This window comes from Panthera tigris, chromosome D4 (assembly GCF_018350195.1).
Source record: "Panthera tigris isolate Pti1 chromosome D4, P.tigris_Pti1_mat1.1, whole genome shotgun sequence".
Classification (NCBI taxonomy): Eukaryota; Metazoa; Chordata; class Mammalia; order Carnivora; family Felidae; genus Panthera; species Panthera tigris.
This window is the reverse complement of record NC_056672.1, coordinates 6,774,160-6,792,194: the sequence shown is the minus strand read 5'-3', so window position 1 is coordinate 6,792,194 and position 18,035 is coordinate 6,774,160. Positions and strand designations below refer to the sequence as shown.

General features: G+C 43.9%; 1 protein-coding gene across 1 annotated transcript in view; it reads left to right on the top strand.

Moving 5' to 3' along the window:
• Positions 1–17,114: 17,114 nt before the first annotated feature.
• Positions 17,115–18,035, top strand: part of RCL1 (RNA terminal phosphate cyclase like 1) — a 57,429-nt gene continuing 56,508 nt past the window's right edge. Inside the window, exon 1 of the mRNA XM_042963376.1 lies at positions 17,115–17,450. Within this exon, the coding sequence (XP_042819310.1) occupies positions 17,315–17,450 (136 nt within the window). The 5' untranslated portion in view covers positions 17,115–17,314. The remainder of the gene's footprint in view (positions 17,451–18,035) is intronic.

Genomic DNA, 18,035 nt, shown 5'->3' with positions numbered 1-18,035 from the left:
GTGCCATAAGGGGGCGCCTGGGTGGCTGTCGGTTTAGCATCCAACTCTTGATCTCATGGTGGTGAGGTCGAGCCCCACATTGGGCCCTGCGCTGAGCACAGAGCCTTTTGGGATTTTCTCTTTCAATCTCTCTCTCTCTGTCCCTCCCCCACATGCATGTGTTCTCTCCCACTCTCTTAAAAAAGAAAGAGGGTACAGGGCGCCTGGGTGGCCCAGTCAGTTGAGCGTCTGACTCTTGATTTTGGCTCAGGTCATGATCTCACATTTTGTGAGTGTGAGCCCTGCATCGGGCTCTGCACTGACAGTGTGGAGCCAGCTTGGGATTCTCTCTACCTCTCTCTCGCTCTGCCCTGCTCTTTCTCTCAAAATAAATATTAAAAACACATTATTAATATTAAAACAATTAATATTATATTAATATTGAATTAATATATTACTATAAATTAATATTAATATTTAAACATATTTTTAAAATATTAAAAACAAATAAGCCAGAAAGCTGGACGTGATCTTTGACTCAGCCCTTCCCCTACCCCTTTGTGTCATCTCCCTTCACTGCCACCACCTTAATCCAAACCATCATCATCAGCTGCCCAATGGCAGCGGCATCTTTACTGATCGCCCCACTTCCTCTCTCACCACCCACCCCCTGCCAATCTACCCATCGCCTAGCCACCGGTGACCACTCACCCCCCGTGGTTCTCGGGCCCAGCACCCTGGTCGTTTCCTTCAGGCACTTGGCACAAGTTACACAATTATTTTGTTGTTCATTTTGTCGTCTGTCCCCTCGACTAGACTGTGGCACCATGGGGCAGGGAAGCTTGTCTGTTCAGTGCGTCATTGTATCCTTCCTGCCAACACAGTGCTTTGCACAGAGTAGATAATAGCTGTTAGATGGATGTCATGAGGCCAAAGAATTTAGATCTGCAAGGAGGAGTTTCACACATTTTAGAAAAAGGGCTGGTGAAACGTAAATACGTGTTAGAGCTTCAGAGGGAATGATGGAGGCAGCTGGATGGACATTAATGCATCCTCCTTACTCACAGCTTCCCAGTTGATGGGGCCTACGGTAATGTCGCAAAATACAAGAGGAAGGGATGGAATCCTAGAGAGAGTTTAAAGGAGCAATTAGTATCTTCCCGAGTAAGTTGGGAAGGAGAGAGGCATTGATGTTGTAGGTCTCGTGAGCCAGAAAAGTAGTGTTACTTCATTTCTTTGAAAAAAATAATAGCATCACTTGGGAAAACCTCAGATTTGAGTGGAAAATGAGCTCAGTTTTTAGCCATGTTGAGTTTGAAATGACTAAATATTTCCCGGGGGGCCACTGAGAACAGCTAAACTTCTTTGACAATTTGGTCGTCCGTGAAATAGTCATAAGGCTTATTACTCCAAAAAAAAGAGAGAGTGAAAGCCTCAAAATTCTAAACCCGGTTACATGTTAAGGATACACCCAAATCGTTTGGAACTACAATTTTGTTGCATCAAACCATGACCATTAATAGCCATGCCGTTATCTATTGAATATGCAATGATTTTATTGTATGAGTACCTGTCATAACTAATTAATTGCAACTCACGTATATTTTTCTGTGTTTTTCAAATTTTTTATGACAGCATGTGGTATTTTTTTTTTTTAGCTTCTATTTTTATAAATCAGGAAAAAATGGGATACTCTTTTAAACAAAAATAGAAAGACTCACTGTGTCAATTTCTGAATGAATAGCTTTGGGGTAAGCACTTGCCTTTACACACCAAACATATGTAAGCACAGAAGTTACTAAATGTTCCCAGAAATCACTGGAAATTTCCCTCCAAGAAGTACACACATGTTGATGTTTCTTGGAATTCTCTGCAGCTGGTTTCCCTTCTCTGGTTTCAGACTGCTTAGTCTCAAAAATCACTGGGCTGGAATTATACAGTAACCCTATTGTTCCAATAATTCTCCCTGACGGCAAAATTCAGGGATTTGTGCCCTTTTGGCTATTAGAGTCCCAGACCTAACTATTAGCTATTCTTCTCGATGTGGTTTTGATCTCTTGGAGGATTTTCACATCAAAAGTGTCTTTCAGGGTTTTGTTTTACTGTGGTAAGCTTCCATTTGAGCCGCAAGCAGCGTGGGGGAACAAGCAGAGGTGGGTGGGGCGGGAAGGGTAGGGAGAGAGGAGTGGAGAATATTCCATGCCGAATTCATAGTCCTCTTGGTTGTTAGACTGAAGAATGGCCCAGAGGTAGGTGACTGGGAAAGAGTCGTCTGGAAATAATGACACTGAGGATTAATGCAAAAACCTGGGAATATTTCACTACGAGAAGAAGGTAGTACATGGGGACTTTGTAGCAAGAGGGATTAAATGTAATAGAAGTAACGCATCACAGTAAGAGGAAGAATGACATCAACCGATATTTAAGGAACTTTTCAGTAATTAAAGTTGTCAAGAAATGGAGCACACTGCTTCATGTGACATAAGCTGTATGCCCATGGAAATGTCCAAGAAGATTCTGGAAGACCGTCCTCCGGGAATGGTACAGGAAGGCTGTGTGTTGGACAGAGCGTTGGACTTTATTTCTCCCTCAGGCTGCATGTCGGTGGTGGATTGACTATTGAATCCTATTTGTCCTCAATCTAAAACCCAGGCTAATGGAGCATCTACTAACTGGAAAAATGCCGGTCGCCATGGAAAAGGGAAAGAGGAGCTTCAGTTTGAAAGTGACACCTGTAATAATTTCTACTCACGTTTCACTGGCCAGAGCAAAATGCATGGTCACGCCTAAAATCAGGTGGGCAGTGAAATGCACGTGCCTTATAGTCGGCAAACAGAAACGGTTTATAAGTAAATGGCATATAGCTTACAGGTTTTAAAAACTCAGATGTGAATAGGATTTTTGAAATCTTTCCTTGGGCTTGACAACAGCTTGTTCTTTGTGTTCTTAAATAGTTTCACCGTTATTTCAGTTAGGACCCTCTCAGTGGTTATGTCTAGGAAAAGGCAAACTTCTGAAGCAGAAACTAACAGGAAGTCATGTATAAGGGACAGGGTTAGTTTTCCGATGCAGAGTTGGGGAATGGTATTGCTAGGATTACTGCTCTTAGACTCTTTTTCATGTTTTGTGAGAAAAAGCAATTAATTATGTTGGAGATGTGGGAAAGCAAGGTTTTTTTTTTGCCACGGGATCAGAAAGATACAAATGTAAGAACAATGCAGTTAACTTAATTTCACTTGAATCCTGATTTTGAATTGGAAGTACCAGTATGAACTCAGTATATCTTATCTTAAAAAAGAAAAAAAAAATGTTTTCTAGCTCTGTCTACTGAGAAAGCCTAGAAATAAAAACAGAATAGGTAAGAGTGCCCAGGTTATGGCCTCTAATAACCACTTCCCTCTAAAAGAAATCAAGCTTCTTGGAAAAATGGCTGATTCCAGATGAGGCACAGGAAATATACGGGTTGAGCTGGGAACATCGTGTCATCCAAAAAGCAAGAAATTTATTTTTTTTTTAATTAAAAAAATTTTTTTTAACATTTATTTATTTTTGAGAGACAGAGCATGAGCGAGAGAGGGGCAGACAGAGAGGGAGACACAGAATCCGAAGCAGGCTCCAGGCTCCGAGCTGTCAGCACAGAGCCCAACGCAGGGCACGAACCCACGAACTGTGAGACCATGACCTGAGCCGAAGTCGGACGCTTAACCGACTAGCCACTCAGGCGCCCCGAAAGCAAGAAATTTATCAAGGGAATACTTGAGCCGTGCAAAAAGGCTCAGCGACCAAGTTGAATAGTCTCTTCCTGGAGAGAGGGGATACCTTGAACAGTTTTAAGAATACAAAGTGAGGTGGATTGAAACACATCGAATGTGCTTGAATTCATGAGCTCATATCCTTGCAAATCCCCAATGGACACTTTTGCAGAACTTGTTATTCTGAAAACTGGCAGATAAAGGAAAAGGAACAGAGATCTTCTCTTTCCTCTATGAACTGCACCTTGGGTAACCAAACAGTCGATGACAGAAAGCTTCTCTTTATGGAAGTTTTCCAGTTAATGAAGAAGAAATCATCGAATAAGAACAGGATTGTTTTGCTGCCCCTAATGAATGAATGGCAGTAGGCAATGATTATCGGTAGCGGCCAGCATGCAAGAAACAGACTTCTAGACATTTATGCCTCATGACAGAAGTGCACATCCTACCTATGAAGTATACCTCCTGCAAAACAAACGAGAAACGGAAACTGAATCTTGGGAATTCTCTAGGTCAGGGACTCTCAATGCTGCCTTCTAGGAAACATTTGGCATTGTCTGGAGATATTTTTGATTGTCACAATTGGGAGAGAGTGTGCTACTGACATCTGATGGTTAGAGGCTAGGGGTGCTGCTTAACCTTCTGTATGGGACAATCACCGCCCCCCTGCCACCAATGAAGAATCATTTGGCCCAAAATGTCAATAGTGCCCGGCTTGAGAAATCTGCTTTAGATCAAATAATCAATTAATATATATACAGTGACAGAAGAGCATGTTAAGTGACGTCTTAGGGATGCAATCAACAAAATCAGATATGGGAAACTCTATAAGACAATCACAGTACCATAAAACCTCGGATTGCGAGTAACTTGTTCTGTGAGTGTTCCACAAGACCAGCAAACATTTCTTCTTTTTTAAAAAAAATTTTAATGTTTATTTATTTTTGAGGAGGGGAGGGGTAGAGAGAGGAGGAGACACAGAATCTGAAACAGGCTTCAGGCTCTGAGCTGTCAGCACAGAGCCCAAGGCAGGGCTCGAATCCATGAAACCGTGAGATCACGACCTCAGCTGAAGTCAGACACTTAACTGAATGAGCCACCCAGGCGCCCCTTGACTAGCAAACATTTCTAATGAACTTTAACTTGATCAATGAATGATGTCTTGAAATATGAGTCATACGTGATGCCCAATGTCACATGATTACAACGGAGCCAATGGTTCTTGAAATTCGCCTTGATATACAAGTGCTTTGGATTACAAGCATGTTTCTGGAATGAATTATGCTCGCAAGCCAAGGTTTTATTATAGTTTCTTTAGCAAATAAAAGGGTATTTATCTTTTAGAGATACATACGGAGATATTTACAGATGTAACATTATGATGTCTGGGATTTCCTTCAAAATAATTTTCAGTGGATATGGGTAAATGGATGTGGGTCTAGATAAAATAAGATTGGCCATAAGTCAGTAGTTGTTGAACTGGATAGATAAGTATATGAGGGTCACTCTCTGGCATATTAGGATTGTGCACAATAAAAAGTTTAAAGATTTTAATAATTTATTATACAAAATGATGGTGATAACAAATGGTAGTTTTTTAAAAAGTGTTATTTACTTTAAAATTAAAGTGTAGCATCATTTTTTAAAATGTTTTATTTATTTAAGTAATCTCTATACCTAATGTAGAGCTCAAACTCACAACCCTGAGATCAAGAGTCTCATGTTCTTCTGACTGAGCCAGCCAAGAGCCCCAAGAGTAGCATCTTTTTTTAATCAGTGTATTAGTTATCTATTGCTGCATAACAAATTGTTCCAAAACTTAGCAGGTTCAAACAGTATTATCTCATCGGTTTCTGAGTTAACAGGAACCTGAGAGCCTCTTAGCCAGATGGTTCTGTCTCAGCATCTTTTACAATCAAGAGAGTGGCTGGGGCTGCAGTCACCTGGATGGTCCCCTTTCAAGATGGCTCCCTCACATGGCTGTTATGTGATGGCCTCAGTGCCCTGTGACATGGACTCTCTGTAGTGCTGTGGAGGGTCCTAATGACATGGCAGCTAGATTCTCTCACAGCAAGCAATCCAAGAAAAAGAATAAGCAAGAGGCTGCAGTGCCTCTTGTGACCTAGTCTTAGAAGTCACACTGTCACTTCTGCCATATTTTATTCATTAGAAGTGAGTCAGTAAGCCCAACCCATACTCAAGGGAAGGGAAACTCGGATCCACCCATCGAAGGCAGTTATGAAAAATTGGTGGACACATTCTAAACCACCACAATTTACCTCTCTCTCTCTCTCTCTCTCTCTCTCTCTCTCTCTCAATGGTCTATAAGATCCTAAAGTGACAGAAACACTAGTCTCTAATAAACCTATGCTAATATAAAAAAGATATATCAACTGTAATATATTGAGGGATTACACCTACATTTTACGAGGTTAAGATACCTCATTACTTGTTATTAAAAGGGTCGATCTAGGGGCGCCTGGGTGGTTCAGTCGGTTAAGCGTCAGACTTCAGCTCAGGTCACGATCTCAGACCATGAGTTCGAGCCCCGCGTCGGGCTCTGGGCTGATGGCTCAGAGTCTGGAACCTGCTTCCGGTTCTGTGTCTCCCTCTCTGTCTGCCCCTCCCCCGTTCATGCTCTGTCTCTCTCTGTCTCAAAAATAAACGTAAAAAAAAAAAAAATTAAAAAAAAAAGGGTCGATCTAAATGGAACCCTAATAGTATATAACATCAAATATTATTAAATTTTTTTAATGTTTTATTTATTTTTGTGAGAGAGAGAGAGAGAATGAGAGGGGAGAGGCAGAGAGAGAGGGGGAGACACAGAATCTGAAGCAGGCTCCAGGCTCTGAGCTGTCAGCACAGAGCCTGATGTGGGGCTTGAACCCACAAAGCACGGGATCATGACCTGGGCCCAAGTCAGACGCCTAACCAACTGAGCCATCCAGGTGCCTCATCTAACATTAAATTATTTTTAAAGGTGAAATGATATATTGAAACAATTTGAAAGAAACAAAGAAGGATGAAGATTTTCAGTTAAAGGGTGCCTGGGTGGCTCAGTTGGTTAAATGTCTGACTCTTGGTTTCGGCTTAGGTCACGATCTCACAGTTTTTGTGAGTTCGAGCCCCTCATTAGGCTCTGTGCTGACAATGCGGAGCCTGCTTGGATTCTCTCTCTCCCACTCTCTCTGCACCGCCCTCCCCCCGCTTGCACTGTCTCCGTCTCTCTTAAAATAAATAAATTAATTAAAAAAAAAAGATTTTCAGTTAAGCAAGTACTGAAGGGTAGGATAAATTCTGAAGGGTAAGTTCGTTTGTGCTCTCTCAAATTTCTCTCTGGAATTAAAGGAGAGCGAATGTACAGGGCCGTTCCAAGCACATGAACAAAAACCAACTCTTAGCTTCTCATCATCCAAATATCCCCAGGCTCATCATAATCAGAAACATTCGCAGCAGGCTGGATGTAATCCATTGTCTCCTTCATAGGCAACGGTATCTTGTGCAAACTGCATGATGTAAGCTACACAAAGACCCTGCTTCCTCTCCGCCTCTCAGGCATTCGCCCTCGGCCTGTAAAGGCTCTCAGATGTGCCATCGCCTCCCTTTTGTAGGTCTTTTCCCTCCATCAAGTCAGAGAATCCCATAAAGGGTAGCTCCTGGACCCCATGCAGCATAATCGCCTGAGGTGTGCATCTGGAGACACATTTCCAGAGCCAGCCCCACACCCACCAAATCAGAAAATCTTCGATTGTGGCCCGGACATTTGCATCTTTAATAGTATCCCCCAGGGAAGCTCAAGAACCACTGAACTGGGCTGTGAACATCCTGAGAACAGGGGCCGAGTCTTACTCACCCGTGCATTCTTAGTCTCTCACCTCTAGCCTTGTACCTTCCCCAGGCACAGGCAACCCTAGGACCCTGCCAGGCGTTAGACAAACGTGTGTGGGATCGAACTGATTTGGAAAAAGTTCCATAGAGTATAAAGTTCTGACTGCGCTAATTCACGAAGAGATTCTATGTTGATGAGACCCTTTGACCGATAGGTTTGGTGAGGCGATCATGTACTGTTTTTGCCGGCCTGGCATCTGTCATCTCTTATGATAGTAACACTGTAGTTTCCCTTAGGGGAGCCAGGCTCCGTCTCTCAGGCTCCATTCCTATAGTCCGAGAGGCACCGACGAGACTTTCTCTACAAAGGAGGTGAGCCTGTGGCCCAGGTTTGGCCAATCAGAACATCTATTCCTCCAGACTACTGTGATTGGTTCAGAAACGGGTGTGTGACTCAGTGAGAGCTCGACTCCAGATCTGCTGGCGCCGTTAGGAGAGACGTGGCTACCTTGCACTGGGTTTGCTAAGCTGGTGTAACAGAAGTCTAGACTTTCTAATGACCGTCTTTGCCTCCACCTAATCTACTTTTGGTCTCTACAGCTTTGCCTGTTTGGACACTTCATATAAATGGAACCACACAACAGGTGGATTTTTCTTTTTTTCATAGATGGCTTCTTTCACTTAGTATGATGTTTTCAAGACTCATCTATGGTGTAGCACATATAGTGTTTCGTTCCTTTTTATAACCAACTAATATTGCAGTGTATGGATATACTCTATTTTGTTTGTCCGTTTATCAGTCAGTGGACATTTGGGTGCCTTTGACTTTTCATGGACCAGTAAATTCCTTTCTGTGGTGAAGTATTTCTATAACAGTGAAAAAGCTTGTAATGCAGACAGTTCTGAATCAAATATTGGAACATGTGATTTCATGAGTGACAAGAATGATTTGGACAGAGACAGTGAATAAAATATGAGAATTTAAGACAGGGGCGCCTGGGTGGCTCAGTTGGTTAAGCACCCGACATCAGCTCAGGTCTTGATCTCACAGTTTATGAATTTGAACGCTGCATCAGGCTGTGTGCTATCAGCTCAGAGTCCACTTCGGATGTGCTGTCTCCCTTTCTCTCTGCCTCTCCCCTGCTCACACACTCTCTCTCTCTCTCCCTCTCTCAAAAGTAAATAAACATTAAAAAAAAAAAAAAGAAGTTAATAAAAAAAAAAAAAAAAGAAGTTAAGATAGTCCTAGAAAGTCAGGGATGTATTGTTTATGTGACAATGTTACATTTGTGTATTAGGTGTAAATTCACACTTAAAGTTTCATAATTATAAATCACAATGTTTCCTAATTATGATGTAGCTTCAAGACTGGCAACTGGAGCCTTGAGAATTCTGCTCTGAGTGTTGATCACCTTCTGATCATCCACTTCTCTGTCACTTTCACTGTCAATGAAGGTGGTTTGAGGTTGTCTGTAAAATAAGACTCAAGTTTCTCTCTTCGCCCCCGTCCCAAAGGCTCTAAAAACAAGCACACAAACATTTTCGAATTGTATCAGTGTTTTTGCTGCTAATAGTCATGGGAAGACAGATGTTCAATATCACAATCAATGAGTCTCCAAGAATCATTAAAAAAAGAATCTTCAAAAGCACTACTTATGGTTATTCCTGGTCATCATCTAAATGTTAGTGGGACTCAGGCCAACGTCTTCTAGCTCAATATCCCAACCTTCTTAGATGCTCCTTTGGGACAGGGGGCTCTGCTCGTCCTAGAGGACCGGACTAATGACCTGTGAGCTTCTTGGAACTCTGAAAGTCTGTAATCTCTACCAGCTCCTCAGTTAACACCTTTCACAATATATTTAACTAATCAAGAGATGGAGAAGGAGAATAGACCTGGGTTTGAAACCCACTGTATTAATTTTCTGTAGCTGGGTAACAAACCACACACATAGTGGCTTGAACACATACTCATTATCTCACAGTTTCTGTGGGTCAGGAGTTCAGGCCTGGCTGGGTTCTGTGCTTCAGAGCCACACGAGGTTGTAATCAAGGTGTCCATCAGGAAGGGGTTCTCACCCCCAGGGTCAACTTCTAAATAGTCACTTTAACAACTTGGATATGTAGATTTATGAACTTCATCAAATTTGGAAAGATTTACTCACAATTTTTTTTTCAAATATTCTTTCTGCCCCGTTCTCTTTCTTGTCTGCTTCTGCAACTCCCATTACGTGTGTGTTCGAAGGCATCCCGTACATCTTTTGTTTGTTTGTTTTTTAAGCTTCTCAAAGCGTGGTTCTTAAGCCATCAACACCAACTTGGAAGTTGTTGGAAATGCAAATTCTTAGCTTTGCCCCAGATATATTGAAGAGACTGTGGGAAAGAGGCCCAACAATTGTGTGTGTGTGTGTGTGTGTGTGTGTGAATTAAAGAATAGTTGACACACAATGTTACGGTAGTTTCAGGTGTATACCATAGTGATTTGACAAATCTATATGTTATGCTATGCTTACCATATACTTGCAATATCATAGACCATATTCCCTACACTGTACCTTTCATTCCCATGACTTATTCATTCCATAACTGGAAGTCTGTACTTCTTATTCCCTTTCACCCATTTTGCCCATACCCCAACTTCCTACCCTCTGGCTACCATTAGGTTGTTCTCTGTATCTATGAGTCTGTTTCTGTTGTGTTTGCTCCTTTGTTTTGTTTTTTAGATTCCTCACGTAAGTGAAATCATATGGTATTTGTCTTTCTCTGCCTAACTTGTTTCACTTAGCATAGGATTCTTCATGAAGCCGTAGGTTCATCCATGTTGTTGCAAATGTCAAGATCTCATCTTTTTTTGGGGGGCGGGGGAGAGGGTGGAAGAGAGAGGAAAAGGAAAAGAGATACAGAATCCCAAACAGGCTTTATGCTGATCATGGAGCCCAAAGTGAGGCTGGATCCCAGGACTCTGGGATCATGACCTGAGCCCAAATCAAGAGTCAGAAGCTCAACCAAATGAGCCACCCAGATGCCCCAAGATCTCATTCATTTTTATGGGTAACGTTGCATTGTGTACATACACCGTATCTTCTCTGTCCATTCATCTATTGATGGACACTTATGTTGCTTCCATATCTTGCCTATTGTAATAGCTGCAATAATAATAAACAATGCTACAGTAAACATAGAGATGCACATATCTTTTTGAATTAGTGGAATATCCAGGAATGGAATTACTGGATCATATGATAGTTCCATTTTGAAGTTTTTGAGGAACATCCATATGTTTTCCACAGTGGTTACACCAGTTTATATTCCCACCACCCATGCTCAAGGGTTCCTTTTTCTCCATACCCTCACCAACACTTGCTATTTCTTGCCTTTGTGATTTTAGCTATTCTGACAGGTGTAAGGTAATATTTCATTGTGGTTTTGATTTGCATTTCCTTGATGATTAGCAGTTTTGAGAGCATCTTTTCGTGTGTCTGATGGCCGTTTGTATGTCTTCTTCGGAAAAATGTGTATTCATATCCTTTGGCCATTTTTTAATTGGACGGTTTGGTTTTTTGGTGTTAAGTTGTGTACATCCTTTGTATATTTTGGATATTAACCCCTTATTGGATATATCATTTGCAATTATCTTCTGCCGTTCAGTAGGTTGCCTTTTGTTTTGTTGATGGTTTCCTTTGCTGTGCAAAATCCTTTTATTTTGTCATAGTCCTAATAGTTTATTTTTGCTTTTGTTTCCTTTGCCTGAGAAGACATCTAGAAAAATGTTGCTAAGGCCAGTGTCCGAGAGATTATTGCCTGTACTCCTCTGGGAGTCTTATGGTGTCAGGTCTTACATTTAGGTCTTTAATAATTCATTTTCAGTTTATTTTTGTGTTTGGTGTAAGAAAGTGGTCCAGTTTCATTCTTTGGCATGTAGGTGTCTGGTTTTGCTAACACCATTTGTTGGAGAGATTGTCTTTTTCCCATTGCATATTCTTGCCTCCTTTATCATAGATTAATTGACCATATAAGAATGAGTTTATGGGGTGCCTGGATGGCTCAGTTGGTTATGCATCTGACTCTTGATTTTGGCTCAGGTCATGATCTCACACTTTGTGAGACCGAGTCCCATGTTAGGCTCTGCATGGCACAGAGCCTGCTTGGGATTCTCTCTCTCCTCTCTCCCTGCCCCTCCCCCTGCTTGTGCTCACTTCTCTCAAAATAAGCCAACTTAAGGGGCGCCTGGGTGGCTCAGTCGGTAGAGCATCCGACTTTGGCTCAGGTCATGATCTCACAGTTTGTGAGTTTGAGCCCCGCATTGGGCTCTGTGCTGACAGTTCAGAGCCTGGAGCCTGCTTCGGATTCTGTGTCTCCGTCTCTCTCTGCCCCTCCCCTGCTAATGCTCTGTCTCTCTCTCTCTGTCTCAAAAATAAATAAAAAAAAAAAATTAAGTCAACTTAAAAACAAAAAAAGAATGTGTTTATTTCTGGTCTCTCTATTCTTTCCCATTGATCTAAATGTCTACTTTTTGTGCCTGTACCATATTGTTTTGATTATTTTAGCTTTGTAGTAGATCTTAAAATCTGAGATTGTGATTCTTCCAGCTTTATTTTTTCTCAAGATTGTTGGCTACCTGAGGTCTTTTGTGGTTCCACATAAATTTTAGAATTCTTTGTTCTAGTGCTGTGAAAAATGATATTAGTATTTTGATAGGTATTACATTGAATCTGTAGATTGCTTTGGGTATATAGACTTTTAAAAAAATGTTTAATCATTTATTTTGATAGAGAGAGTACACACACATGCATAAGCAGCAGAGGGGGAGAGAGAATCCCCAGCAGGTTCTGTGCTGTCAGCACAAAGTGCAATGCAGGGCTCGATAATGAACTGTGAGATCATGAGCTGAGCCAAAATCAGGAGTCAAATGCTTAACTGACCACCCAGGTGCCCCAAGGGTATATGGACATTTTAACAATATTAATTCTTCTAATCCATGAGCATGGTATATCTTTCCATTGTTCATGTTGCTTTGCAATTTATTTTATCATTGTTTTATAGTTTTCAGAGTACAGGTCTTTCACTCCCTTGGTTAAGTTTATTCCTAGGGTTTGTGTGTGTGTGTGTGTGTGGGGGGGAGGGTATAATTATAAATGGGATTTTTAAAAAATTCTCTTTCTGCTACTTTGTTATTAGTGTATAAAAATGCAACAGATTTATGTGTATTAATTTTGTATCCTGCAACTTTACTGAATTCATGTATTACTTTTAACAGTATTTTTTGGTGGAGTCTTTGGGGTTTTCTTTGTATAGTGTCATGTCATCCAAAAATAGTGACAATTTTACTTCTTCCTTACCAATTCAGTTGCCTTTTAATTCTTTTTCTTGTCTGATTGCTGTGGCTAGGACTTCCAGTACTATGTCGAATAAAGTTTTGAGAATGGACATCTTTGTCTTGTTCTTAATCTTAGAGGAAAAACTCTCAGTATTTTACCATAGCCATCTATGTTTTAACAAGCCCTCTAGGGGCACCTGGGTGGCTCAGTCGGTTAAGTGTCCAACTTTGGCTTGGGTCATGATCTCATGTTTGTGGGTTTGAGCCCTACATCAGGCTCTGTGCTGACAGCTCAGTGACTGAAGCCTGCTTTAGATTCTGTATCTCCCTCTCTCTCTGCTCCTCCCCTGCTTGTGTTCTGTTTCTCAAAAAAGAAAATAAAATAAAAAATGTAAAAAACAAAACAAAACAAAACCCACAAGCCCTCCGGGCAGTTCCTGTACATGCTAAGGTTTGAAAACCACTGGTTTAGATAGTTCTGAATTTATTGATTTAGGATATCCATGTATCTTTCAATTAATTGATTAAGTAATTGATTCTAGTCATACTTGTTGAACTCCTGCTAGGTGCTAAGCACTGGGGATACAATGGTAAGACACTACGTCTACTCTACATGACCGAATACTGTTCTTGAACTCACTGGATCACTCAGTGTTTTCAGGAAGGCTGCCCACATAAACAGGTTATGCAAAAATGTAGTTGTGAATAGTTACTGTGCGAGCCCAGGGCAGAGGACTAAACACAGATATTCATCCTAAAACTGAAACAGGTAATCATTATTTCCAGGCTGAGCTGAGAAAAATCCTATAGAACCACTATGGTTTGAATAAAGGAGACGATGAGATAGCAGAGTGGGTAGAAATGTGTTGAGCAACTTTTTGTACAGATGGGGAAGAATCCATTTCTACTCTGGCCCCTAAATTCAATGTCCCATTGCTGAGCCAAGGACACTCTTATCCTTATATTATCCTTATCCTTATCTTTTTTTGTATGGAAGTGATTATAAGGCAAGGTATATGTCATTTATCATTTGGTGTGACAGAAAAATCTATGAGATTAAGAAGTTTGTCATGGGCAATTTCAAATATACATGAAAGTAGAGAGAATTGTATCCTAAACCCCTATATACTTAAAATCCAACTTTTGACCTAGTTGGTGTGAGGACCAGTAAGATCATGTATGTAAAGCCTTTAGCTGAGAGCCTTACTCTCAGTAAACTTTCAATAATGACTTGTCGTACCAGTCAGGGTTCAAAAAAAAAAAAAAAAAAAAAAAAAAAAAAAAAAGCAGAACCACTCACTGGAGATTTGCTATAGGGATTTGATCTAATGCAATCGTGGAGGCTGATTTCAGTCTGTGAGGCTGTTGCCTTTGTGCCTGTTGATAGGACCCAAAGTCAGTAGGACATGCTGGAACGTGCATCACTCTCTCACTGCCTGCAAGCGTCCAACCTCAACGATGTGAGGGGCCAGTAGAAGATGGTGTCCTTCACCGTGGAGGTAAATGCATAATTGGCCCAGCAGCTGGAGTTGCTAAAGCAGGATCTGGTGGAAACTGGAGGACAGCCCAATGAGGAAGGCCAGCCTCGGGTAAGTACGTGAGCTGCAAGAGAGCCTGCTACCCTGCAGTGACCTTTCAAACATGAACAACGTGGCCGTGCCTTTGCTCTTGTCTTCCAAATCTTTCAAATCTCTTGGGGTTGGCTAACCTAGAATTATGGGAAATCAGAGACATGTACTTTTAGTTATCTGTTACTGTGTAACAAACTACCCCCAAACCCATAGCTTAAAACAGGAGCAATCGTTTTAGTTCAGGAATATGCAGCTTGGGCAGGGCTTGGTGAGGACAGCTTATCTGTGCTCCGAATGGTGTCAGCCATAGTGGCTCCATAAACTGGCTGGAGGCTGGCTGGGGACTGGACTCCTCCGAACGCCGTCCACTGGAATAGTCAGCACTCTGTGTGGTGTCTCTGGCATGGCAGCCTTATGGTAGCTAGACTTTTTACTGGAGATTCAGGGCTCCAAAGATATATGACTCAAGAGAGAGGGAGAGGGAGCTACAGAGGGAGACAAACAGGAAGATGGGATTTCTATTCTGGTTGTCATTTATTAGCGATGCCACTTTAAGCAGGTCATTTATTCTCTCTCAACCTCAGTTCTCAAATTTTAAAGATCAGGATTCACTCTGCCCAGAAGACGACTCTGAGACAATAATTTGGGTGGAAGTAGTTTATTTGGGAGTTAATCCCGGGAAGTATCAGAAGGCAGCTGAGAATTATTCAGGGAAGAGAGGAAGCTAGTCACCAGGTAAGTCACCACAGTGGGCAGCTGGAGCTTAAAACCTCTGCGGAACCCTAGGGAAACACTGTAAAATATATACCACAGAGCTATTTTGTCCAAGGGTTCAGGATCTGGGATATTTATACATCAATGCCCATCGGTCATTGGTTGAGGACTCGGGATTAATTCCTCAGCACTTTTTTTTCCTTTAAGTTTGTTTATTTATTTATTTATTTAGAGAGCACAAGTGAGAGATAGCAGAAAGACACAGGGAGAGAGAGAATCCTAAGCAGTCTCCATGCTCTGTCAGTGCAGAACCTAACTGGGGCTCCATCTCATGAAATGTGAAATTATGACCTGAGCTGAAATCAAGAGCCAGACGCTTAACCGACTGAGCCACCAGGTGCCCCAATTTCTCAGCACCTTTGGTCTACTGAGTTCCATGCAGGTGGGAAAAACCCTTAGACAAAGAGATACAGGTGCTGTGGGAGGAAAATGAGCAGATTTGCATTGCTGAAGGGATATGAACAAGGCATCAACGGGGTTTGCTACAGAGTATAGTAGCTGTGTTTTAAGGTTGCTGAGGAATTAAAATGAGATGGTATTAAAAAAAAAAAAAAAAAATCCACTCCTGGTGTGACGGCGCCTGTATTTGCTTTGGCACAGACCATTGCAGGATTCAAAGAACGCCCTCAGAGGTCCGGGAGCTTTCAATACTCACATCGGAAGACACTGCCAATTTCCTGAAAGGCAGTCTCAAGAAATGGCAATAACATAAATGCATTACCCACCTCCCTTAATAGACTTCTGCTCTGCTTGTTAAATTCTGTCTTTACCTCTAATAACCTGTCCCTCTGTGGGAGTTCAGACCTCTCCAGTGGTTCCTCATAACCCAGTCTCATCTACACAAGACTTGCTACCTTGGTTAATCTTACCCAAGCTCCACCCCTTGCAGATCACTGCCATCTTCCTCCTTCCCCCTGCCTAGCCCCTAAATGTTCTGGAACTCATGATCTGGTGATATTGTCCAAGAACAGTTGCAAACCCGTGTTATTATGATATTGGATTCTTCAGTTCGTGGTCATTTGATAGATATCTGCGCCTCTCTTAAGGTTTTTGAGCCGAGGAGTGACACAATCCAATCTTTGGGAAGATTCTGGTGTGCAGGATTAAAAAGATAGGAAAGAGGGGAAAGCAGAGTCCGTGTGTGTATGTGTGAAGTTATTACAACTACCCATTTTGAGGCATGCGGGGTGGGAGGAACAGACTTGGCGAGAAGCGCTGTGAATGTAAAGGGACCGATGTGAAAGGGGCAAAGAAATCTTGGTGTCTCATAATAAAACAAGCAATGGCCTGGTGTCGCAAGACTCCGGTCCCAAAGCATGCGGCCACTGTCACCTGTGCAATGTTCCTCGAATCTTTCCTCAAGCGTAAGGAGGGAATGGGACTACCCCGCCTGGTGACAGCGGGGAGCGTGGGGACAGCGCCGGCAGCGTGCTCAGCGCGGAGTCTGCAACTGGATGAGCGCGCCAATCCCGTTTTCTCCTCTATAAAGAAAAAGGCGGGGAGATAATACCTTCCACGTTTAGGGTTTGCGGTCAGTACTGAGGCTAAGTACCAGGCATGTGGTAGGCACCCAACCCCAGCCCGTCGCCTCCCCCGGCCGCCACGCCGGGAGAGACCCCAGGGAGACCTGCGGGGCAAGCGAGCTACCGCACCGGGCTCCCGGGCCACCTCCCGCACGCGCTCCCTCCCGCCAGGCGCTGTTGCCGGGGCCCAGGCACCGCCCCACTCCAGCGCGGGCCAATGGCAGTGCTGCCCGGGCACCGCCCAGCTCCAGCGCTGGCCAATGGAAGCGCGGCATGGGCACCGCCCTGATCTCGCGCGGACCAATAGCCGCGAGATCCAGCGCGGGAGCCGCCCCCGGTCGGGTGGGGAGGCGGGGTGTCGGTCACCGACTCCGCCCCTCTCCCCTCTGACCCGGTGTCTCGTCTCTCCGTCTTCCTGTTCCAAACCACGTGGACGCGCCGGGGGCTGCGGGGCTACGAGAGAGAGCCCGAGGCACCACCGCCGCTGTCGCCGCCGCCACCGGGGTCGCGACCCTCGCTCCCGTCCGAAGTCGCTGCGCCCCAGCCGCCGGCACCTTTGCCGAGGGCGCGCACATGGCGACCCAGTCGCACTCCCTCAGCTACGCGGGCTGCAACTTCTTGCGCCAACGACTGGTCCTGTCCACCCTGAGTGGGCGCCCCGTCAAAATCCGAAGGATTCGAGCCAGAGACGACAACCCGGGCCTCCGAGGTACCTCGGGGCGGGCAGCGCGCAGGATGGGCGTGGGGGCTGCGGGCGTGCGGCGCCGATGCCCCGGGGGGCGGCGCGCGGGGAGCCTGCGCGTCCCGCGGGCGCGGCGGGGAGGGCTAGTGGCGCGTCGCCCCCGCACCCGGGCGCGCCGTGGCTGGGGTGGGGGAGGCGGGGTCGGGCCCGAGGGGCGTGCTCCGCGGCGCGCTGCGCTGGCGGCTCCGGGGCGCTGGTAGTAAACAGCTACACGTTTTCCAGCACTACGTGTTGCAACAAATCCCGGGCATCGCCCCCTCGCCCGCCTTCGGTCCCTCTTGCTCTCGCCCTCGCCGAGAACCTCTCAAAGGATAAAGGCAGTTTGCTGGACCGAACTGTGATTGGGCAGTTATAAGATGGAGAGAGATTTGGAGAGAAAAGTACCTACCACTGGTTGGTTCCGCGTCCTGTCCCAAAACACGTCTCAGAAACAGCTGCCCCCATGGACATCGGCTGTCCCTGTCGCCATGATTTCTCGGCTGCCCTCACACCTCTCTGTGGATGTGGATTAAAGACATTTTAAAAATTCTTTGTTTTTAGCCGTATCTGTGA